Genomic DNA, 23,055 nt, shown 5'->3' with positions numbered 1-23,055 from the left:
CCCATGTCGCCGCCCCCCTCGGCCAGACCCCTCTCGCTCCCTTTGCCCCGTTCACGCCCGGCTGCTGTGAGCGCCGTCCTAACGGGCGTCACGATGCCTGTGCCTGCCCACACCCCTCTGGGGCCCGACCTCCCCTCTGCAAGCCTCTGTTTCCGGCTGTAGCGGGGGTGAGCGCTGACCTTGCAGGGAGGCCATGAGGTCGAGGCGGTGTCCACACCGCCCTCTGTGGTCCTTGCTGTTGCCTCGGCGCCGTCCCCTAAAGCTGTGAGCTCCTCGGGGAGGGACGGCTGGTGGAGGAGAGGGTCCAGCAGTCTGGGCCTTCCCCCGTCCATGCCCTCCTCCGCACACCCGTCCTGTCACCCAGCGCCACGCCACACACGGGCGCCGCCGGGCCGAGGCTGGGATAGAGCAGGCACACGGCCCACCCTCACGACCTCGTCCAAGCCTGAGCACCTCCAAGGGCACTGGGGGCTAGGGCTTCAGCACACATTCGGGACAAAGCCAGGACAGGACGAGGGGACAGGGCAGACGCCTCTACCCCACTGAGCCGTGTGGCCTCACTCTCTGGCAGGATGGGAAACGGAAGGCCGGGCCCCTGCCGGTTAAGAAGGTACAGCCCCACCCTGCTGAGAAAGCATCATAACAGGAAAATTAAACCCTCCCACGTCTGGGCACATCAGCAGCAGGGAGGCCGAGGGGGCCGCAGGGCAAGAGCGAGGTCCGGTGCTGGCCGGGCCCCCAAGCGGCCATGTCACCGGGTCATGGAAGATGGGGGCCGGGGCGGCCTGAGGGGTAGTCAGCTCGAGCCCCTCGTCTAGAGCTGGGGAAACTAAGGCCGGGGGGCCCAGGGGTGCGTGTGGGGTCGAGGCCCAGAGCTCTGACCAGACAGGGCCATCTGTGTGCTGAGCTGCCCAGTCCCCCGGTGTGGGGGGACAGTGCCACCCCCGAGGGCTCCCGAGATCACACCTGCTTTGCAGGTGGACACACACATAACTGGGAGGGCTTCTTGGAAGAGGTGGGCTGGAGAGGAGCCTGGAGGAGCAGTGAGCACGTTCGGAGCTAACATCCGCAGGCTCAGTGCGTGCAGGGCCGTGTGAATGGTTTGCTGTCCCGTCCAAGCCCCTGGCCACAGCCCTTTGACACCAGAGCTGTGATCACCCCGTTTTGCAGCCAGGAGGTGTCAGAGCCAGGATTCAAGCCCGGGCCCAGCTGACGCGCCCCCCCCTCCCTCACGGTCTCCCTGGAAGTGGGTGAGAATCGGGAAGCTGGAAGAGGAGGGTACGGAGAGGCCCGGGCTGAAACGAGGCAGGTTGAAAGGGGAGGTGAGGGCAGAGGGTCGGGAGCAGAGGCCGGACACTGTACAGGGCCTGGGGTCCGTGGGGAGGGAACACCGGAGGGCAGGGGCCCAAGGCCCATGGCGGGACGCCCCTCACCAGGAGCTGCCGCCCACACCCCAGCTGGAGCCGGCCAGCACCACCGCGGGCTTGAGTTACCCAGAGGCTGGGGCCAGGTGGTGTTTCTCAGCGAAAAGGAGACGCCTGAACTCGTGGGGTTCCTGGGGGCAGGCCGGGATCTGGGGGATTGGATCTCCCCACTTCAAAGGGGCCCCAGGCCTGCTGAAACCCACACCAGTCAGCACCAAGGGGCTTTGCCAAGAGCCTGGGCAGGGGTGGGAACCCGAGACCCGGGCGCACGCTGTCCCCCACCTGCCCCACAGTCTGAGCACCCAAGATGGGCCCTTGTGCCCCCGGAGGGGCAGCCAGCATGGGGTGCTGCAGGCAGAGGACAGAGGCTGACGGGGTGGCTGAGCCCTGCCCACAGGTCAGCACGTGGAGGCAGGGCCGCCCCAGGGAGGAGGGGGCCCCGAGGCGGGGGCTGAGGTGCAGAGCTGTCCTGCACGGGGCAAGCGTGGTCCCCAGGGGCCTGCCTCACACCCCTACATGTGCACTACATGCTATGTGACTTGGCGAAGTCACACAACCTCTCTGAGCCTTCGCTTCCTCATCCATAGTTCCTGTTGACTTTTCGCAGCAGAGGCAGGATCAGTTGCTCACCACTGTGTGGCCCACCATCCAGCAGAAACGTGGAGATCCCTGAGTGAGTGAGTGAGTGAGTGAGTGAGTGAGTAACTGGGAAGCTGCAGGGAAGGCAGGGCCCTCCCCAGGCCTCGGCCTGCCCACCTCCAGGTAAGGGCACGCTTCGCGCCCTGTGACGCCGGGACTCACTTGAAAGCCTTGGCGTCTCCACATTGTCAGGAGGGCTGCACGTCAGTACAACCCCCGAGAGTTGTCCCCGTGGTTCCCTAAGGCTGTGTGACACGTAGCAGCTTGAAACAATGAACCGCTATATACCGTTGCCGTGGGTTCCGAATCTGGGCGTGTATCCTGTGCGTTAGCCGCGAGTCGCCACGTCCAGCCCCTGTTCGAGGGGAGGGATTTGGGCTCCACCTTTTGGAGGGAGGAAGATGAGAGAATCTGTGGCCAAATGTCAAAACCGCAATAGTGCTTAACTTGACCATCTCTCTCCAAATCACAAATGCATTTGCCGTTTCTTCTTTGAGTTCATCCTGCTGGTCTCACTTACACGTACCCGTGGCTCTGCTATTTGTAAAGGCCCAAACAGGACAACCTAGCATCCACCCGTCCGGAGGGATCTGGGCATACGAGTAGCCGTTCCGCAGAACATTCCGTAGCTGCGTGTGGGTGGAGCAACGGACAGGCAGCCGTCAGCCAGACGTCGCTTCATGAGGGCCTGTGGGATTACCTCTAAGATTCACCGTTTAATGCAAAAAGTACAGTGCGTGTAGTAGACTATCTTTTGTTGAAGAAAGGGGCGAATGGGAATATTTATTCATATTTTCTGGTATTTGCATCAAGAAACTCTGGAAGGAAACACAAGAAGCTGCCCCGTGTGCTGACCCAGCAGGGCAGCGGAAGAGGGTCCATGGGCCGGGGGAGCCGGTGTTGGGGGGGAGACCTCTCACTGCAGAACTTCAACCACAGGAACGTGTGATCTGTGCACACGAAATACCACGACAAGAAACGTAAGATCACCACCAACCCAGCGGGAAGGCGACCAGCTGACCCCACCCCTGCAGGGCTCCCCCACCCGCCAGGCCGGACTGAGCTGCCCACGGGCCTCCTGTGGTCACCCAGCTCCCCGCAGTCCACGTCGGCTTCCTGGGGCTCTGCAGGCTCCATGTCCTCTCCGGGCCCCGCCCCCCCAGGGCTTGCGGCCAAGCACCACATTGATGCTGACATGCTTCCCATTTTCTTTGCAGCCAAGAAATCCCCATCCCTGTGGAAGCTGCGCGGCGACCCAGCTGAGGGCCGACTCCCAGGTACGTAGAGGGCACCGCTGGAGTGGAGGCTGGCGGGCCGCACGCGGCCGGAGCTGCCCTGTCCCCGCCCTGCCACCCGTGTCTCCTTCCGTATTGCTCGCTCAGGCGGTAATGGGGGCTGCCGGCTGCCTCCCCGGAGCCACCTCCGGGGCCGGGTGTCAGGGCCGGCCCTCCGCTCCGAACCGCAGCCCTGGGCCGGGCTTGTCACCTGACGCTCTGTCCCCTGGCCAGCTCGTCAGGCCACTCGGGCCAGACCCCTCCTTTCCTGAGGGGCCTGCAGCACAGCTGATTCAAACCAGCAAATGAGCCTCTTACGCCTGTTTTCAGACCCTGCCCAGCCTTCCGCACAAGCCGCCCTACATCTGCTTTGTGTCCGTGAGCAGAACAGGACCCAGGGGGTGACGGGACGTAGCGGTTACGGTATTCACAGGGAAATACTTCGGTGGCCACCGCACCGTCTGCTCAACACCCGGTGAGGAGCTTGTCCACTGCACTCTTTAGGGGCAGCATCAGTCCCGGGGCGTGGGTGGAGACCTTGAGCCCATGGAGGCGGGGCAGGGGCCGGGGCCACAGCCAGCAGGGGCCGTCAGCCGCCCAGGCCCGAGCCCCACCCACCCATCCCTCTCAGGGGGCGCAGTTCGGAGCCTGGACCTGCGGGGCCTCCACGGTGTCTGACAGCTACTTGGGCGTGACCGGCCCCCCCCAGAAGGCTCCAGAAGCTGTGGGGAGGCCAAGCCCTGGGCCCTCCCCGCTCCTCACAGCAGCGCCTGGGCAGTGTGCGGAGGGGTGGTGAGGAAGGCCCCTGGAGGTCAGGGGCCCTTGCACATCTGCCCACCTGGCCCCTGGGCCTCACTGCCTGGCAGGCAGATTCAGGAGCAGAGGCCCCACAGACCAGAGCCCGTCCTTGCTCCTAGGGAGGGGCAGACACCAGCCCCAAGTGGGTTCAGAGACCCTGATGCCTGCCACGCGGGAGCCCCCTCCTCTGACCCTCCAGGCCCTGAGTTAAGTCCCACCTAGCATGCAGTAGGTGCTGCCTGCCCACTGCCCCCCACGCCCAGCCTCTTTGGGCTGTCCAGGAGCTCTGAGCCAGGGTCAGGTGTCCACGGCTGTGCTGTGTCTGCTCCCCTGGACGCTGGGCATGGGGCAGATGTCCAGAAGCGCCATGTGAACCTGAACTTGAGAACAAGGGGTCGGCCCCCATATGGGGCCTTTCCACCAGGAGCAGCTAACTCACAGCTGCTGGAACTGAAAGGGCCCTTCAGACAACCGGGTCCGACCATCCCCTTCCGCCAATGGAGAAGGGGAGCCAGGAGATGGGCAGCGCTCCTGGCAGGCAGGCAGCTAGCCCACCGCAGCCCGTGACCTCGGCCCTTGAAAGGCAGCAAGGCGATTCCCGAGTCCTGGCTCTGGATGTCTCTGCCTGAAAGAAGCATGAACCACTGCTGCTCGCAGCTTAGCGGCCAGAAGGAGCCACGTGGCCTGTGCTGCTTGCAGCAGGACACACGGACGGTCCTTCCGCAGGGCGCAGCGCACTCGTGGGTCATGATGCAGTCTCCCCACCTTGAGCCCAACGGGGAGCCCTCTGGGCAGAGCCCGGGCTTCTGGCGTTCAGAGTGACGAGTGTGCGGGCCCGAGGCCGCAGGTGCCCGAGAGCAGGGGAGGGGCGCCTGGGCTCAGGGCTTCCGCTCCTCCTTAAAAACTCAGGCGGGACGGCCCAGGTGACCCCGACAGACCCCGACTCCCATGTGGCTTCAAGCAGTGCGGGGGAGAAGCAGCTCGGCAGCCCGTGCACAGACGGGGACACGGAGGCCCGGGAGGCGCTGGCATCCGGGGGGGCCCCTGCGTGCCAGCGGCCGGCCAGGCTCTGTGCACTGCTGAGCCTCAGGACGGCCCTGCGAGGGAGGCTGTTACCATCGCTACCCCGAGGGCGTGCAAACCCACTTTCCCCAGCCCTGGACGCCTACTGTGCGCCAGACTCCAGGCCAGGGGCGCGGGCAGAGGAGCAGATGCAGACTCGCCCTCAGGGCTCAGGCGGCAGCAGAGCGAGTCGGCAACCCCCCCCAAACAGCACACGTCCCACAAGGGCCTGACCCAGAGTTGGCAAAGGGTCGTCTCTGCAGCAGCCCCATCGGGGGCTCCACTGGGATACCCATTTTCCAGGCACACGGCGACTGAGGGACTTGCCCCAGCGGCGTCACGAGGGGCCCGCCCTCCCCTTGGCCCCCACGGCTCTCTCGTGCGGGGGCCGTCCTGGGGGCCCTGACTGCTGCTGCCCCTACACCAGGCACAGCCCGGCTCTGAACAGGTGTCCGGACCACATGTGGGGCTGGGAGGAGGCCCCACAGGAACCCCCGGTGTCCTTCGCTAGCCCTGAGGGCTTGGGCGAGTTACGCCCCTCCCTGTGCTCCAAAATCCCACCCGTAAATCAGCGATGACAGTAGCGCTTCTGACCTCTCGAGCCACTGTGAGGACCAGAGGAGTGGCTGGGAAGCACTCAGTGTCCTGGCCCCCAGTGAGGGCCCAGAAGGAGCTCAAGCTACTGCTACTGCCATCATTTATTCATTCAGCAAACTTCACCCACGAGCCCTGCCCCAAGGGCTCTCAGTCCACATGTGGAAAGGGAAGCTGAGGACTTGCCCCAGGCAGTGGAGCCCAGAGGAGCGGGGAGGTCCCTACCTAGGAGGGAGGGCGCCCCCAGGCTGATGGGATGGGGAGGGTCCAATGGCGGGGCTGGCCTGGCAGAGGATGGGGGCGGCGGTGGGGCGATGTGGCGCCCACTGCTGGCCGGCACTGGAACCACGCCCAACCTGGGTCAGGAAGCCTCTGCCCCGACCTCAGAGCAGGTGGCCTTCACGTGGGGCTGAGCTCCCACGACTGTCTGGGGAGAGCCAAGAAAATCAGCGTTGCTGACAGCCGGCCGCGGGGTTGCTCTGTGGACGAGACCCCCAGAGCCGCTAGGGGGATGGGAGTGGGGTCATGGAGACAGAAGGAAGGGGTGAGGGCCATGCCCCCGGAGGCTCCCCTCACCCAGTGCTCCTAAAGCTCAGTGTCCTGGGTGGGGCCTTTCTCCAGAGGCCCGTGGGGCTGTGCTCTGGGCTAGGGTCACAGGCACAGGCCAGATACGTGTGCCCCCAAACAGGAGCTCAGCTCAGGGACCCAAGAAAGGAGCCGGAACCTTCCGGAGACCGGGGGTCCGCAGGGCGAGGGCCTGGAGGCCGTCCTGTGTGATCCCAGGGTCAGGGGATGGGGCAGGTGAAGGACCAGGTGGGAGCCTCAGCCAGACGCCCCCTCCGTCCTTCCTGGGCTCTCCGCCCTGGCCGTCGGGTGCCCGTCACCCACCACGGGGCCACTGCAGGTCTGGGAGCCACGTGCCACTTGGGGCTTTGCTGCTCAGGGCCCGGCTGGTGCCTCGCATGGCTTGCTTGGGGGTGGCCAGGGGTCTTCTCAGATCTCAGGCCCCAACAGTATTTTCTCTTTTTCCTTCCTTTTCCTCTCCAACCCCAATCCGCCCCCCACTAAGCCCTTTCTCAGTCTGGCAGCAACTCTTTTCCCCTCTCATCTCTCAAGGTGCCGACGGAGCCAAGCCCCCTCCCCTAAAAGTACAGGTTACGTGCCCGCCGCTTCTGCTCCCAGCCTGCCACGCCACCGTGGGAGCCACGAAGCCCCACGGTCCCCGACCCACTCTGTCCTTTCCTTGCAGGCTCCACTCAGGACCATGAGAGCAGGCCCCTCCAGGGCCCCTCGAGGGGCGAGGATGTCCGCCCAGCCCGCTTTCCGCGGCCCGCCTCAGACCACAGCATCCTCCTAGCACCCAGGACGGAGGGGCCATGCCTGGGGAGCAGCCCCTCGGAGCGCCACCCCCAACCATGACCGGAGACCTGCAGCCCTGCCCAGCGGCCAGTGGCACGGGGGGGGGCCCCCTGCAACCTCCCAGTGAGGTCAGTGCCCCAGCCAACAGGACCGCCAAGACCACGGGCAGCGGGGCCCAAGCCATGGACAGCCCTGAGGCCCAGGTGCGGCAGGCTGGGAAGGCGGGGCCCAAGGCCCCACTCCCCAGAGCCCAGTCCCTGAGCAGCGCCCCTGGGAAGGGAAGCAGCCCCCAGGCCCCAGCAGGGAGGAACCTGGTGCAGGCTCGCACACGGCGGGCGAGCAGGCTGGACAGCGGCCCCCAGCAGCTCTATGGTCTGAGCATCGCCAGCTCCAGGCCCAAACCCGCCCTGGACGAGAAGACCCCTGAGGGCCCGCAGCAAGAGGCCCCCCGGCCCCCAGAGGCCGAGGCCCCCCGGGGCCAAGGAACCAGAGCCCGTCTCAGGCCCGGCCCCCCCAGGGCTGAGGCCTCGCCTGGCCCGGAAGAGCTCAGCTTCCAAAAGTGCTTCCAGGAGACCCCCTCCAGCTTTACCTCCACCAACTATACCTCACCGAGCGCCACCCCTGGGCCCCCGCCCCTCAGGGCCCCCCAGAGCAGCGGCGCCAGCCCCTGCCGGCCGGCCTCCTACGTGGAATTCCAGGCCAGCAGGGCCGACGCCTGGCCTCCCACGGCTGAGAACAGCTTCCCAGGTGCTAGTTTCGGGGTGCCGCCCGCTGAGCCGGAGCCCTTTCCCGAAGGCGGCAGCCCCGGGGTGGTTGCCTTCCAGTACCCCTTCCCAGAGCTGCACGGAGCCGGCCCGAAAGCCTTCCCCGAGGACGCGGCCGGGCCCGAGTTCGCCGAGAGGACGCTGGTGTTTGCCTTCCACCAGCCTCGGGGAGCGTGGCCCGAGGAGCCGGTGGGCACGGGCCCAGCCTACCCCCTGCCCGCCCGCTCGGGCCCCCCAGCCCCGCCCTGCTACCCCGGCCGGCCAGGCGGCCTCAACGCCCCCAGCGACCTTGGTGGTGCGCTCCCTCCCCCTGGCGCTGCTCGCCCGGCCCCCAGCCCCTTCTCGGAGAACACGGCCACCTTCCGGGACAGTTTGCACGAGAGCATGACCAAAGTGCTCCCTGAGAGACCGCCTTCGGCCCACGATGGGCTGGGGAGCCCCAGGGGGCCCCCAAACTCGATGGCCCAGAGGCAGTTTCCCGGGCAGGCGTATGGAAGCCCCGGAGCCGGCGGGGTGGGCGCCAGCCCAGGGCCTCGGGACACGGAGCTGACTGCCTCCAGGCCCCCCGCCGCCAGACTGCCCCCGCTCTGGGACCCCGCCCCAGCCCCTTACCCCACGCCTCCCCTGGGCCCCCTGGCCACTACCAGGAGCGCATTCTTCGAAGCCCAGCCTGGCCCAGGCCAGCAGCTCAGCCTCCCCCAGAGCCCCCCGCTGCCCTGGCCCCAGGTGCTCCCGGCCGCCGGCCCCAGCCCCCACCAGATGGAGATGTTGAACCAGCTGCCTTTCCCCCCGGAAGTCCCCGAGTGGCAGGGGGGCAGCCAGGGAGCCCTGGCTGCTGCCGCAGGCAAGACGCCCGGGCCGGGCGAGAAACTGGCAGTCCTGAGAAACAGCCCGGGCCAGCACAGCAGTGGCTCCCCTGGGCTGTTCGCCTACAACGGGCTGAAGGACCCTGGAGCCCAGCCCCCCTTCTTCGGGGCGGCCCAGCCCCAGGCCTCCCCCCGGGGCCCCCCCGGCCCGCCCCCGCCCAGGGTGGTGGGAGCCTCCCCCAGCGAGTCCCCCCTGCCCTCGCCGGCCACCCACACGGCCAGCAGCACCTGTTCGTCGCTGTCCCCTCTGTCCAGCAGCCCAGCCAACCCCAGCTCGGATGAGGGCCAGCTCCCCGCGCCGCTCGGGCCGTCCGCCTTCTTCCACCCACCCACTCACCCCCAGGACACCGGCAGCCCCTTCCCGTCCCCCGAGCCCTCGCACGCCCTCCCCATCCACTACCAGCCGGAGCCAGTCAAGGCCTTCCCTTTCCCCACAGACGGGCTGGAGGAGCCCCCGTTCCCTAGCTCGGGGCTCGAGGTGGGCAGCGTGGGCCTGGAGGGCTTCCCCCAGGAGCCGCCCCCGTACTCTGCCCACCACTTCCCCCTCAGCAGCGCCAGCCTGGACCAGCTGGACGTGCTGCTCACCTGTCGGCAGTGTGACCGGAACTACAGCAGCCTAGCCGCCTTCCTGGGGCACCGGCAGTTCTGCAGCCTGCTGCCGGCCAGGGCCAAGGATGGCCACCAGCAGCCCCCCGGGTTCCCCACACCCCCCGTCACCCCCTCTGCACTGGCTGCCCCCAAAGCGCCGGCCAGCGGGACCCCGAGCCCACTCAGCCACACCAGGACAGCGCCCTTCCTGCTGGGTGGGGACGTCCGGCCCGATGGCAGAGATGACCCCCTGAGGATGAGCTTCCTGCCCAGCCCGGCCGCCGCCCCCTTCCCACTGCCTACAGGGGACCTGGACCTGGACGACGCCGCCAAGCTGGACAGCCTCATCACGGAGGCGCTCAACGGCCTGGAGTACCAGTCAGACAACCCTGAGATCGACAGCAGCTTCATCGACGTCTTCACTGACGAGGAACCTTCCGGCCCCCGGGGCCCCGCCACTGGGCAGCCCCCCAAGATCAGGCTGGGGGCAACGCCAGAGAACAAAGCCCAGCTCCCGCTCCCGGCGGTGGCTGCCCCGCTGGAGCCCCAGCCGACCCGGCCCGGCGACACGGGCTACCCGGCCGGCCCCAGGCCCAAAACCCGCTCCCTGGGCCCAGTGCCCTCAGAGGCAGACGGGGCCGGCCTGGCCGGCCAGCAGAGAAGAGGAAAGCGGTTTAAGTTGTTCCGGAAAGAGCTGGACACGGTCAACACCGCCAAGAGGCCGGGCAGGGGCTCCAGGGCCAGCCGCCTGAGGCCGAGGAGGAAAGGCCGGGCTGAGCCGGCCCTGTCCCGCCCGCGGGACCTCAGAACCCAGGCCCCCAAGAGCCACGCGGACCCGGGGGGACGGGCCCTCCTGGTGGAGACCCGGAGCTCCAGGCGCCTCCGACTGTCCCCCGGCCAGGATTGCAGGCGGAGGCGGCCACGGGGCGGCACCTGGAGCAAGGAGCTCATCCACAAGATCGTGCAGCAGAAGAACCGGGCGGGCAAGCACGGCCCAGCCCCGGGCACCGTGGACGGCGGGCCCCCCGACTGCGACGGCGCCTCTGAGTCTGAGGAGGAGGTTGGCCCGCGGCTGCGAGGCTCGCGCCCCAGAGGCCGGCCCCGCCCCAGCGGCCGGCAGTGGCGCCGGGGCGAGAAGAGGAAGGAAGTGGACATGGCCCCGGGTCCCAGAGAGGACGGGCAGCAGCAGAAGCCCAGGAAGGCCGTGAGGCAGGAGGCCGTGAGGCCTGGGGGCTCCCCGGGCCCAGAGGAGCCGGGCAGGCCGTGGCCGGGTCCCATCAAGAGTCCCGAGGCCCAGGGCCCGTCGCACGGCTCAGAGGCTGGAGTGGGCCCTGAGGAGAGAGGCCCCCAGCGCCTCCTGCAGGGTCTCACGGGCGCCGAGACCCCAGAGGAAAGCCACCCCTCTCTGGACTTCCCCCGAGACACCGCGAGCCCTGAAATCGCGGAAGACCGTCCCCCTGAGGCCACAGAACTTCACAGAGAGGCTCTGAGCTCCTCTCCAGCCACCCGTGGGGGAGGAGACCCCTGCCCCCCAACCCCAGAGCGACCACAGCTCCGCAAGGAGGACGCAGTGCCGCCCCATGCGAGCTCGCCCCTGCTGGGTGCCCCCCGGTGCTCGGAGCCCCCTGCCTCCCCGCCAGGAGAGTCACTGGTGCCCGTCGCTAACGCAGCCGACACGGACCACCCCGAGCCCAGGACCCTCTTTTTGAAGACCCCTGGTCTTGGAGATTCCGAGGGGCTTCCAGCCGCCAAAAAGGGGCCGCAGCCCTACAGCAGCCCTCCCAGCGGATTGTTCCTCAGACCCAAAGACCTGGCTGGCTGTTTCCACAAAGACCTGGGCTCTCAGTCCTCAGCCCCAGACAGCCCACCGGCCATCAGGGCAGGCCTCTGCCAGGGTGGCGAGGACGCCAGTTCCCAAGACCCCAGGCCGCCCAGGAGCCCACCCTACACAGTCGTCACGGGCCCAGGCAAAGCTGAACCACCGCCGGCCTTGGAGCGCGCGGCCCTTTTCTCGGGGCTGCCCGGGCACGGCTTCGAGCCGCCAGCCTACGGCAGCCTCTCTAGGAACGGGGACACCCAGGTGCCACGTGCGTGTGCTGCCCCTCCCCCGAGGAAACCTCAGCTAGACCCGCCGTACCCCTCGTTTCTGCCCAAGATGGGCTGGTCCCTGCTGGAGGAAGTGTCCCCTGTGCCGCCTGGCCATCTGCGCCCTTCTCCCAGCCTCTCAGGGGAAAAGGCATTCAGTCAGAGGTGTCCCAGTGAAGGGACTGTGGCCACCAGCCTCCCCACTTTGCCCGGCAAGGTTATCAAATGTAGCACCACTTGTAGCGGTGACCTGTCAGAGGAGGAGCTCGAGATCAAAAGGCTGGTCACCGAACTGGAGAGTCAGCTGCAAAGCAAAGGCGCACAGGACGGCCCGGGAGAGCCGTGCGGAGCCAGCGTCACCAGTCCTGGGGAACTGAGTCCACTCCCGGAGGGGGCAGAAACAGCTGTGGCCACCACGGGGGGCACTCCAGGGGGCCCCCAGGAGGAGTGGCCCTCGTTCCACCCTGGAGAAGCAGCCCTGGCCCCCAGCGCCCACAAGGACGTGGTTCCTGGGGGTCCTTTCAGGCCCACTGGGGCCAGCCTCAGTTTCCGGCCAGTGCAGAAAGCCGGGGTCTCCAAGACGGGGCTCCCCGGGGCCCACCCGGAAGTCTGTTTACCAGAGCCCCCATGGGACATGGGGAGTTTAGCGAAGTGCAGCCCAAGCCCTGAGCCTTCACTTCCCAGGGGTAACAGGGCCGCCAGAACACAGCACAGCCAAGACCTCCCCCTGCTCTTTCTCTGCCCACGGAGAGGGGGGCGTTCCCCGGGCTCCCACAGGGCACCTGGGCCCTGCCGAGACCCCTCAGAGCTGGAAGCGTTCAGCATCCCTGTTGCTCCTCTTGCACCTGGTTTGGCATTTCGGGGGGCCGAGCTTCTGCCCCTGGGTGCCACCCCACATTCTGGGGCCAGTCACAACAGTGCCCCCAAGGGACACTCTGTGAGCAGCACAGGTGGGCCAGGAGGAGCAAGGCTCCTGTCCCCGGTAGCAGGGGGCCCTGGCCCTGAGGGTAATGAGGGGTTTGTACCAGCGGGGGCCTCCCCAAGTCGTGCCTCTGTGCCCGACCCCAGCCCCGGCAGGAGGCCCCAGGACCCAGCCTCGAGCCCCCTTCATCAGCTCCAGCTCCTGGTGGCCAGAGCGGCCGAGAGAGAAGATGACACCCGGGGCTCACAGGGGCCCCCGCCTGATGACACCCGGAGCCCTCAGCACAGCGACCCCTCAGATCCAGGAGAGGAGAGTGTGGAAGGTGGGAAGATGGCCTGCAGCCCCGCCCAAGGCTTCCCGGGGGGCATCCCTGCTGTGGCCGGACGCCAGCTGGGGCCAGAGGGAGGTGGACATCCAGGCTCACACGGCCAGGCCGAGAAGCCCGAGGGCCAAGCTGGAGCCAGCCAACCGCAGCCAGATGACCGGGGGAGGCCGGGGCGGCCGGCCCAGCCAGCCGGGCAGCTCCAGCGAAGCAGGGTGGCCGTGGGCCTTCGGGACGGGGCACGGGCCACCCCAGGCCCCGCCTACTCTGAGGCGGAGTCTTCTGTCCCAGCCTTGGCAGCGGCCGACACGGGAGATGGGCCCGAGGACCAGACTCCAGAGGCAGTAGCTGGCCCAGGCCTTCAGAAGCATCTGCTGTTCACTGGCGAGCGCCCAGTGCCCCCCACCAGGGACCCGGCCAGCCACACCCCCTCGCCCACCTCTGCAGCCACCCCTGATCCCTGCGGCCCCACGGAAGGCCCAGCTCGCCACCCTCTCCGGGGGGACTGTGGCCCCCGGGAAGACCCTCCTGAGGAGCCCAGCTTCGTCGGTGCCTTCACTCCCGCCCGTGGAGGGGACTGCCCTGGAGGTCGTGTGGCAAGGACCCTAGAGGGTTCCAGAAAGGAGAGACCCAGGGAAGCTCCTGCCTGTGCCACCCCTCCCCCCCCAGCGAGGGCCACCTCCCCGAGAGTGACCATCACGGCCGCTGCCCTGTCCGGCATCCCTACCACTGGTGGCCTGGGGGCAGTCAGAGGCCCCAGGCCCGAGTGGCCAGACCCCAGGGGAGCCCTGTCCAGCACCCACCCCGATGGGGTGCCCAAGGGCCCCTCCTCAGAACCCCCAGGCAACAGGGAAAGCCACGGTGTCACCGCTGTGCCCACTGACCCTTCCACACAGGGGGCCGTGGGGCCAGATCCCCACGCCTGCCAGGAAGGTGAGGCAGAGGCCAGCCTCCAGGAACAGGAGGGCCTAGAGATGCCCGGGGCTGGGCGCCCTGCCGTTACAGACGCCTCCGAAGCCGGCACCAGGGCTCTGAGGGTCACCTGCCCTTCCACAGAGCCCCACCCAGGCAGAACCACAACTCCGAGCGGCACAGCCAGCGACTCCAGGCCACGCTCCCCCCAAAGCCTCGGGGACACCCTCCACCAGAGACCCCAGGGGGATCCCCTCAGTCCCCAGGACCCCAGACAGAAGCCTCGTGGCTTTAAAAAGAAGCCAGTGTTCACTGAGAACGGCCACTGGAGGGGCGGAGCCCCCAGCGGGCAGCCCGTGACCTGTGAGGTCTGCTCGGCCTCCTTCCGCTCTGGGCCGGGCCTGAGCCGCCACAGAGCCAGGAAGCACGGGCTGCACAGGGCTACTGCCTCCCAGCCGAGCCCGGCGGCCCCACCTGCTCCCCGGACGTGCCACCCACCGGGAAAGAAGAGCCGCGGGGCGCCGGGGAAGGAGCGACCGAGGCGCCTGGCGGGAGACCCCCGCCAGGCCGGGAGGCTAAGCCCTGCTCGCGGCTCTGTGGCCCCTGAGGGTGCCCTGGGTCCCGGGATGTCCAGGGGGCTTAGGCGGGGGCTCAGCCTTCCGGGAGCACCGGGCTGTCCCCCTCGCTGGGAACCACATCCCCCAGACACGGTCAAGCAAGGGGTGGACGTGAGGCCTGCAGAGCCCAGGAGACGGGACCAGCTGGAGAGGGATGAGTCCCGTTCCAAACAGACAAAGAGAGGCGGGGGCCAGAGGCGGGGCAGGCCGCCCGCAGACTTCCCCAGCGAGTCAGAGGGGAAAGCCAGCAAGAGGGCGAGAAAGCCAAGAGCGAGAAGGTTCCGGGAGGAGAGCGGTCTCCAGGGCCCCGCAGATGTGACTTCAGGGAGAAGAGGCTGGACTCCATCGGCTGCCATTGCCAGCCGCCCAGCTCTCCCGAGCCGCCGCCTCTCACCAGAGGCAGAGCAGGAGACCGAGGCCCCGCAGCCGCCTCTTGTCGCCACGGACCTGGAGGAGACGCCTGCACAGAAGCCTCCCGGGGATCGGGTGGCCTGTCCAGGGATGGTGGAGGGGGCACCTCCTGGGCCAGAAGGGCCCGCGGGGCGGAAAGCAGCCTCGGCGAGAGGGTGCGGGGAACCCCGAGAGACCAGGATGTCTGGCATCTGCAGAGAGCCGTCGAGGGCAGCTGGGGATAAACCTGCAGGGGACAGCAGAGTGGCCGAGAGCAGAGCAGGGCAAGGTGTCCGGGAGGGGCACGAGGCCCCCTGGGACCCCCAGGGCCCTCCCGAGACTCGTGGTGCTGAAGCAGGCGGCACCGTCAGCAGTTGCCTGCGGGACCCCCTGCACAGTCCAGGAGAGGGGGTCCGGGGGCCGGAGAGCTCCGCCCCTGAAGCCCCCAGCCCGAATCTCGGAGACCCCCTGAGCTTGTTTGATGATGAGGCCTCCTTTTCCCAGCTCTTCCCCCTGGGAGACCGCTTGGTTCGGAAGAAGAACCCCCGTGTCTATGGGAAGCGCTGTAAAAAGTCGAAGCCACCTCCCCAGCCCGCGCCCAGCAGCCGGGCAGGCGGCAGTGCCACTCTGTCCTCCTTCCGCCTGCCCACAGACCTCAGTGACTCTGGCTCGCTCTGCCTGTCCCACGAGGATCCGTGGGGTGACGAGGCTGCGGGTCTGCCGGAGTCCTTCCTCCTGGAGGGCTTCCTCAGCAGCAAGGTGCCTGGCATTGACCCCTGGGCCATGGGCCCCAGCCTGTGGGCCCTGGAGCCCCACGCGGAGGCGGACCCCTGCTGCGCCGAGGACCACCCGTCAGAAAGCATCCCTGAGCTGCACATGGTCCCGGCAGCTTGGCGAGGCCTGGAGCTGCAGGCCCCCGCCGACGGGGCCACCTCTTCTCCGGGAGGCGCGAGCCCCGAGCCCCCCAACCTAGAGCGAGAGCACCACGAGTGTGGCGTCCCCGGGAGCGCCGCGGATCTGCAGGTGCAGGACCTGTGCTTCCTAGGACCCTGCGAAGACCCCGCGGGTCTCCCCGGCACCAGCTTCTTGGACTTCAAGGCCACGGCCAGTTCCCAGGGCCCACTAAGCAGGACAGAGGGGGCGGCCGCGGCAAGAAGGGCCCCAGGCGGAGGCCGGCCCACCAAGGCCAGGAGGGCGTCCTACAAGTGCCGGGTGTGCTTTCAGCGCTTCCACGGCCTGGGAGAGCTGGACCTCCACAAGCTGGCCCACAGCCCCTCGCCGCCCCCCACCTGTTACATGTGCGTGGAGCGCAGGTTCGGCTCCCGCGAGCTGCTGAGGGAGCACCTACAGGAGAAGCACGTGCAGAGCAAGGCCGGGCTGTGGGCCTGCGGCATGTGCCGGCGGGAGGTCGCCGGCGTCTGGATGTACAACGAGCACCTGCGAGAGCACGCTGTGCGCTTCGCCCGCAAGGGGCAGGCGCGGAGGTCCCTGGGGAACCTGCCCGGATGTTGGGAGGGGGACGGCGTGGCCACGCGCTTCCTGAGCGGCATCGTGGGACAGGTCTCCAAACCCCACCGGGGCAAGCGCTCCATCGGCGGCAAGGCAGGCGGGGGCCCCGCGGAGGCGGCAGGGGCGGATGTGGGAGCTGGGAAGGAATTCCCGGGGGAGAGACGAAGACCCAAGGCCCGCGCCAACGGCTCAGACCCGGACAGCGCCTCGGCCCAGGGCAGCCCGTCAGCCTGCGTGAACCCCGCCCCGCCCGGCGGCTTGTCCCCCGACGGCCGTTCGCACAGCGAGTCCCCGCCCCCAGCCGTCCCGGTGCACCAGGACTGCAAGGACCCCGCCCGCGACTGCCACCACTGCGGGAAGCGGTTCCCCAAGCCGTTCAAGCTGCAGCGCCACCTGGCGGTGCACAGCCCGCAGCGCGTCTACCTGTGCCCCCAGTGCCCGCGGGTGTACCCCGAGCACCAGGAGCTGCGCGTGCACCTGGGCGGCGAGCACGGGCTGAGCGGGGAGCTGGAGCTGCAGCACACCCCGCTGTACGCCTGCGAGCTTTGCGCCAACGTCACGCACATCAGCAAGAGGTCCTTCGTCTGCAGCTCCTGCAACTACACCTTTGCCAAAAAGGAACAGTTCGACCGGCACATGGACAAACACCGGAGGAGGGGGCAGCAGCCCTTCACCTTCCGCGGCGTGCGGAGGCCCGGCGCCCCCGGGCACAAGGCCTTGGCCCGAGAGGGCTCGCTTCCCAGCAAACGGCGCAGGGTGGCCACGTCCAGCAGCCCCCCCGGGTCCGGCGTGGACGGGCCTCTGTCCCGGGACAGCGGCCCCACCCTGAGCGAGTGGTCCCTCCCAGCCCTGCCCCAGCCCTGCCCGGAGGCAGCTCCCAGCACCACAGCAGGGCAGCCCGGGACCCCAGAGAGGCCCACAGACCCCGTGGGCCACCCGGTCGGTGGCGGCGATCTGCCCTCTGCCCTCCAGGAGCTCCTGCCCCCGTCTCTGTCTCCTTTCCCGGCGGCCTCGGCTGATGGCACAGATGGCCACGAGCCGGACCAGGCCCTGGAGAGCTCCGAGGACGAGGCTTCCCCAGGCAGCCCTGGGTGCTTCCTCCAGCAGGCTCTCCCCTTGGGGGGCTCTCTGCCCCAGCCGGGGGCCAGAGGCCAAGACGCAGAGGAAAAGAGGGCAGCTGGCCCGCTCTCAGGGAAACACAGGACCCCAAGCGCCCCTGGCAAATGTGCCCCTGACCATCACCCAGAGGCCCCCTCTCTGCTCTGGAAGGAGAAGCACGTGTCCACGTGTCACGTGGCGCCTGCCGGGGGTGCAGGAGGCCCCTCCCTCAGAGGCAGTGCCAACAAGCCCGGGGGCTGCCAGAGCTCGTCCAGGGACAGGTCAGCCTCGTCCACCGCCAGCAAAGCACCCAAGTTCCCAGTACAACTGAAGAAGGCGGTGCCCAGCCCAGTGCCCACAGAGCTCCCCCATGGCACTGAGGACAGGCCAAAGCCCACCACCCTCAAAGTCAAGCCGGGCCCCGGCTCCCAGGGCGCTGGAGGCCCCCGGCAGGGCACCAAGGCAGCAGGCGGCAGCCAGCCCCAGCCGGCCAGCGGGCAGCTCCAAAGTGAGACAGCCACCACCCCAGCCAAGCCCAACGGCCCGGGCCAGGGCCCTGCCCCAGACAAGGACCCCCCTCGAGCCCCAGCCAAGGGCTACCCCAAGGGACCAAGGGAAGCCAGTGACCAGGGGCCGCGAGGGAGCCTGGGCCCCAGGGAGGACGGGGACAGCAGTGAGAAGAAGAGGAAGGGCCGGGCGCCGGGGCCAACCAGGAATGAAGCCGTGGGGAGCCTAGGGAGAGGCCCCGCGGTCCCTGACAAACCTCCCCGGGCCCCGCGAAAGCAGGCGACTCCCAGCCGCGTGCTCCCTGCCAAGCCCAAGGCCAGTAGCCAGAACGGGACACCGCCCCAGCCCTCAGAGCCGCGGAAGGGGGAGCCCGGCCACACCCAAGGGAGCAGCAGGCGTGGCAAGGAGGCGCTGGGCAAGGCCCTCCCCCAGGCCAGACCCCTGCATAGGCCCCCCAGGAGGGGCGGGGCTGTCCTCGGTGCTGAACCCCCCAACTCCCGGGCCTGCCGGACAGCCGAGTCCCAGAGCCACCTCCTCAGCCAGCTTTTTGGGCAGAGACTAACCAGCTTCAAGATCCCGTTAAAAAAGGATGCTTCCGAGTAATTTATAGGAGCCAGCGCGTGCCGGGAGTGGGGCTGGGGACGGACTGGCAAACGGGGGACCCGGTCTATGCTGAGGAGCTCCAGCCCTCCGAGAGTTTACCTGGTGGCCACATCTTAACCCACCTGCCATAGCGTGCAGATACTCAAACTTTGGTGTTAGACCTGCGACTCTGATGCCTTGAACAGGGCCTGGGGTGGACAGCAATCCCTTTCTAGCTGGAAGGTGAGGGCGAGGGGCAGGCCAGCTGCAGCCTCTTTGAGACCATGCAGCTGTTTTCTCAGTACCAGGACGTTAAAGAGAAAGCCGCTCACCCCACCCCAGCCCCGTGTGCCCCGCAGCCAGGCCCGGTACGCCAGGGAACCCCTTGCTTTAAAGGTTTGCACAGGGCGCCCCACCTGTGTCGTCTAGCAGGAAGTAAGTTGAGGCAGCCGCCGGTCGTGTGGCGGCAGCCTCCGTCTTAGTGTCGTTGCTGCTGTTGCTGGAATTCCAAAGCGACCCTAGAAATCAGATGGGGGCAGAAGAGCCATCCGTGAGCTGCCCGGCGCCCCCCGCACCACCACCACCCCCGAGCACAACAGGCCTTCTCTGACCACAGGGTCGTGCCGGCCACTGTCCGTGCCACTGACGGAAGCGCCGGTCTCCAGTGCACCTTGACCCCTGGTCCTCCCTCCCCACCCGCGCTACCCCCAGCCCGGCCTCCGCAGTTGCCCTCTCTAGAGCCTTCCTTCTACGTGGACCTCTCTGCTGCAAGTATCAGCAATTTTACTCTGAAGATCCTGGTGCTATTTTCATGTTGTAATGTGAATACAGGCTTCCTTGATTTGTTTTACCTGGGGGGTGGGGTCGGGCCAGGAGGCGCAATGTGCCACCCGGGCGGCCCGAGGCACCAGTGGCCTGAGAAGCCCTTCGCTGGCTCCCGGCCGTCGGTGGGAGGCTCCAGCCCACGGGCAGCTCCCGCGCTGGCACGACCCAGGGGCTGGCTCGCGTGTCCTTTCTACAGAATCGTGTCTCCGCGGGGGCAGGAGGCAGGGAGAGGTTTCCTCCTGTTCTTAGGTGTCTCTGAGGTTTGCGGTTTGTTTTGTTCTGTTTCTTCATTTTAGCCTTGGGTGCAATGTGTATGTCAAAAGTTTTAATTTTGATATTTCGAAAGAAACCAAATCAGGCCCGTACTGCCTTTGTAGAAGGTACGTGTGCCACTCAGAGTGCCTCTGTAGTGCTGATGAATAAACCCGGGGGCTCTGAGGTTGTAACATCTTAGCGCATCCATGCTGTCAAATATATGTCCACTGTTTTCACGGGGCACCTCCTCTGTGGCCTCTGTCCTCCCGCCAGCCCCACCCTGCCTGCCTCCCCAAGCCGCCGCTTCGTCCGTCCTGTCCCAGGGCCACCTGGCCCTGCAGAGCTGCCCCAGCCATAGGGTGGTCCCACCAGCCCCCAGACTTGTTGACACGGTGCAGACAGTGCCTTAGTGCTGGGCGGGACCCTCTCAGGAAGGCACTAGCACAGCTGGGTTAGGGGACCCAGAGGGCAGCAAAGGCAGCAGGAGGGATCACACTCCCACCGCAGGCTCAGACCCCTGGGGCCCACGTGTCCTGAAGACCCCCGTGTCCGGGACAAGCACCCGGATGGCAGGCAGGGCCCGTCCAGAGTCGGGCACCAGCCCTGATCCCATCCTGCCCCTGACAGCTGCCTGGACACGGGGGTCTCTCAGAGCAGGCCTCAAACAACACATGTCGGGCCGGGGGTGGGGGGGCCTCGCCAAGCCCTTCCACAGGGAGGGATCCTGCACGTGACCCGAGACTGCCGAGCCCACGCCCCCCCACCCCCCACGCCCTACGCACTCCCCCTTGTCCTGCCAGGCCCCGGCCCTGCCATTCCCTCCGCCAGGGACGCCCTGCCCTGTCCTCTCTCTCGGTCTCAGCCGCTCCCACCAAGTCCCCCGCCCAGGTGGGCTGCCTCCATTTCCACCCCTACCGTGGGCCAGGAACTAGCCAGCGGCTTACCAAGTGGTGCAGGCTGGGAGTTGCGCTTTCCGTGGGTGGAGCTGGAGCTGTGTCGGGGAGAGGCTATCTGGGGACTTGGTGGTGGATGCCCGTGGGCCGGCTGGGTCCACGGCACTGAGTGCCCCCCGCCATCGGCTCACCACGCCTCGGGCGGCCTGGGGCCGGCGTCTGCATCCCCAGAAACATGACAGGGCGTCCAGGCCCTGCCCCAGACTGTGAATCCGGGGCTGGGGCGAGCCGGGCGCTCCGTGCCCTCGGGTGCTGAGGCTCACCACGTCGGGGACCCCCGCAGCTCTAGTCTTCTCAGGGCTGGACGTGAGCAAAACCCACCCTGCTGGACCCTGAGCCCACCCCGCAGCCGCAAGCCCCGTGGCGTGGACAGCGCCAACCTGGCCAGCAGGTGGCAGCATTCGCCGGCTCAGCGGGGAAGGGGCAGCTCGGCTGCCGGGCCTCAGTGGGCACCGGCCTCCAAGCCCCACATTCACACATCACAGGTACACTGGGCACCCCCGTCCCCACCGACGGGCCCGGAGACACACACTTCACACGGGGGTGCAGTCCTCCACGGCTTCGCACACACACACACACACACAACCACGTGAGTGACTGTGGGGCACATCCGTGGGACCCAACCCTCGAGGTGTCCGGGGTGGGCATCCCGAAGGGCCCCACGTGAGCCGAGGGAGGGGGCCGGACAGGGTGGGAGAGGGGCCAGGTGGGTATAGGCCTGTGCAGGGGCCATGGCTCCCTGATCCCCTGAGAAAGCGGAGCCCAGACCCCACTGCCCTCGCTGGCCTCGGGCAGAGACCCCTGGGCCTGGCTTCCCCACCTGGGAGGCCAGAGTGCCCCTCACCCTGAGACTGCAGGTCCCCCGGGGCTGCCCTGCACTGGGCAGGGGCCCGGGGAGACAGAGGGTCAGTAGCAAGGTCACATGAGCGCTGTATCATACAACTGCACCCTCCCAGGCCCCAAAGCCTGACCCCGACCACCCCTCGGCCCCCAGCCTGGAGACGGGGCAGGAGAGAAGATGGTGCCTGGGACCAGGTAAGGAGGGCCAGGTGGAGGGGACGGGCGGGGGGAGCGGGTGGGGGTCTGCCAGAACTCGGCGGACAGGGCAGCAGGAGGGAGACGGCTGGTGGTGGAGCGGGCAGGCCAGGCTCCATCCCCAGGCCCCATAAAGGGGGAGGCTTGCCCGCGTGGCCAGAGGGCACATTCGCCGGGACCCTGCTGGAGAATGTCATTAAAGTGGGCTTCCCTAGGCTCAGAGAATCCGGTCTCCCAGGGAGAGTGTGTAGACGGCCACACTCACACAGGTGGAAGAATCCGCATGTACAGGTCCCACAGAGAAGGCCTCAGAGGCGCAAAGGGCCTCCAGGGAAGGGCTGGATCCTCGTCACCGGGGTCCATCCTAGCACCTCCCGTGCAGGGACAGGAGTTGGAGGCCGTGGGTCCCGTCCACGTCACCTGCAATCGTGCCGCGGGTGGGCTCTAGGATTGAGCCTGAGGCTGTGTCTCCCCAGACCCCGTGTCTCTGCCTGCCTGGTGGGTGGGCAGTGGCCCGAGGTCCCAATGCTATGGCCGTGCTGAGCCTTCGGGGCATTGCTCCTTTCTGCCCGCCTGGGAGCTCAAGGCCACAGCCCCTTCCCACAGGGTAATGTCTACCTTGCTGACCGGCTGGCATGGCCTTGTGGGCTGCAACTCAAGGCCACCGGCCTCCTCCCCAGAGCCCCAGGCAGAGAGAGGATGCAGATGGCCCTCCCGGGGCCCAGGGCTTAGCTGGGCCTGAACACACCGCGCCTCGGTCTCAGCTGCCGAGAGACCCAGGGCCGTTGCTGGGGCCCAGGCAGGAGGGCGACCACCAGGGCCAGAGACACCAGGCTCGTCACCAGCCCTCTGGGCCCAGGCAGGAGGGCGCCCACCAGGGGCAGAGACACCAGGCTCGTCACCAGCCCTCTGGGCCCAGGCAGGAGGGCGCCCACCAGGGGCAGAGACATCAGGCTCGTCACCAGCCCTCTGGGCCCAGGCAGGAGGGCGCCCACCGGGGCAGAGACACCAGGCTCGTCACCAGCCCTCTGGGCCCAGGCAGGAGGGCGGCCACCAGGGGCAGAGACACCAGGCTCGTCACCAGCCCTCTGGGCCCAGGCAGGAGGGCGCCCACCAGGGGCAGAGACACCAGGCTCGTCACCAGCCCTCTGGGCCCAGGCAGGAGGGCGGCCACCAGGGCCAGAGACATCAGGCTCGTCACCAGCCCTCTGGGCCTCAGTTTTCCTTTTTTTTTTTTTTATAAACTTATTTATTTATTTTTGGCTGCATTGGGTCTTCGTTGCTGTGCGCGGGTTTTTCTCTAGTTGCTGCGCGGGGGCTACTCTTCGTTGCGATGCACGGGCTTCTCATTGCAGTGGCTTCTCTTGTTGCGGAGCATGGGCTCTAGGCGCGCGGGCTTCAGCAGTTGTGGCTCGCAGGTTCAGTAGTTGTGGCTCGCGGGCTCTAGAGCGCAGGCTCGGTAGACGTGGCGCACGGGCTTAGCTGCTCTGTGGCATGTGGGATCTTCCCGGACCAGGGCTTGAACCCGTGTCCCCTGCATTGGCAGGCGGATTCTTAACCCCTGCGCCACCAGGGAAGTCCCTTCCTGCCTATTTAAATGGGCCCTGACACTCGGGGCTCCCTCCGAGGGCTAAGTGCTGGGGCTCACTGGCTTTGCCCGGACGCTGTCCCTCCG

At 67.7% G+C, this 23,055-nt stretch overlaps 1 protein-coding gene across 1 annotated transcript; it reads left to right on the top strand.

Moving 5' to 3' along the window:
- Positions 1-7,045: 7,045 nt before the first annotated feature.
- Positions 7,046-21,332, top strand: ZNF469 (zinc finger protein 469). The gene has a single exon (XM_004280140.3). It carries the CDS (start codon positions 7,168-7,170, stop codon positions 18,331-18,333), a length of 11,166 nt encoding a protein of 3,721 aa, XP_004280188.1. The 5' UTR covers positions 7,046-7,167; the 3' UTR covers positions 18,334-21,332.
- Positions 21,333-23,055: the final 1,723 nt, after the last annotated feature.

Source organism: Orcinus orca, chromosome 20 (genome assembly GCF_937001465.1).
Source record: "Orcinus orca chromosome 20, mOrcOrc1.1, whole genome shotgun sequence".
Taxonomy (NCBI): domain Eukaryota; kingdom Metazoa; phylum Chordata; class Mammalia; order Artiodactyla; family Delphinidae; genus Orcinus; species Orcinus orca.
This window is presented reverse-complemented; position numbering and strand designations above follow the sequence as displayed.

Coding starts and splice junctions, on each gene's coding strand:
- ZNF469 (XM_004280140.3), top strand. CDS start 7,168: ATGCCTGGGGAGCAGCCCCTCGGAGCGCCACCCCCAACCATGACCGGA.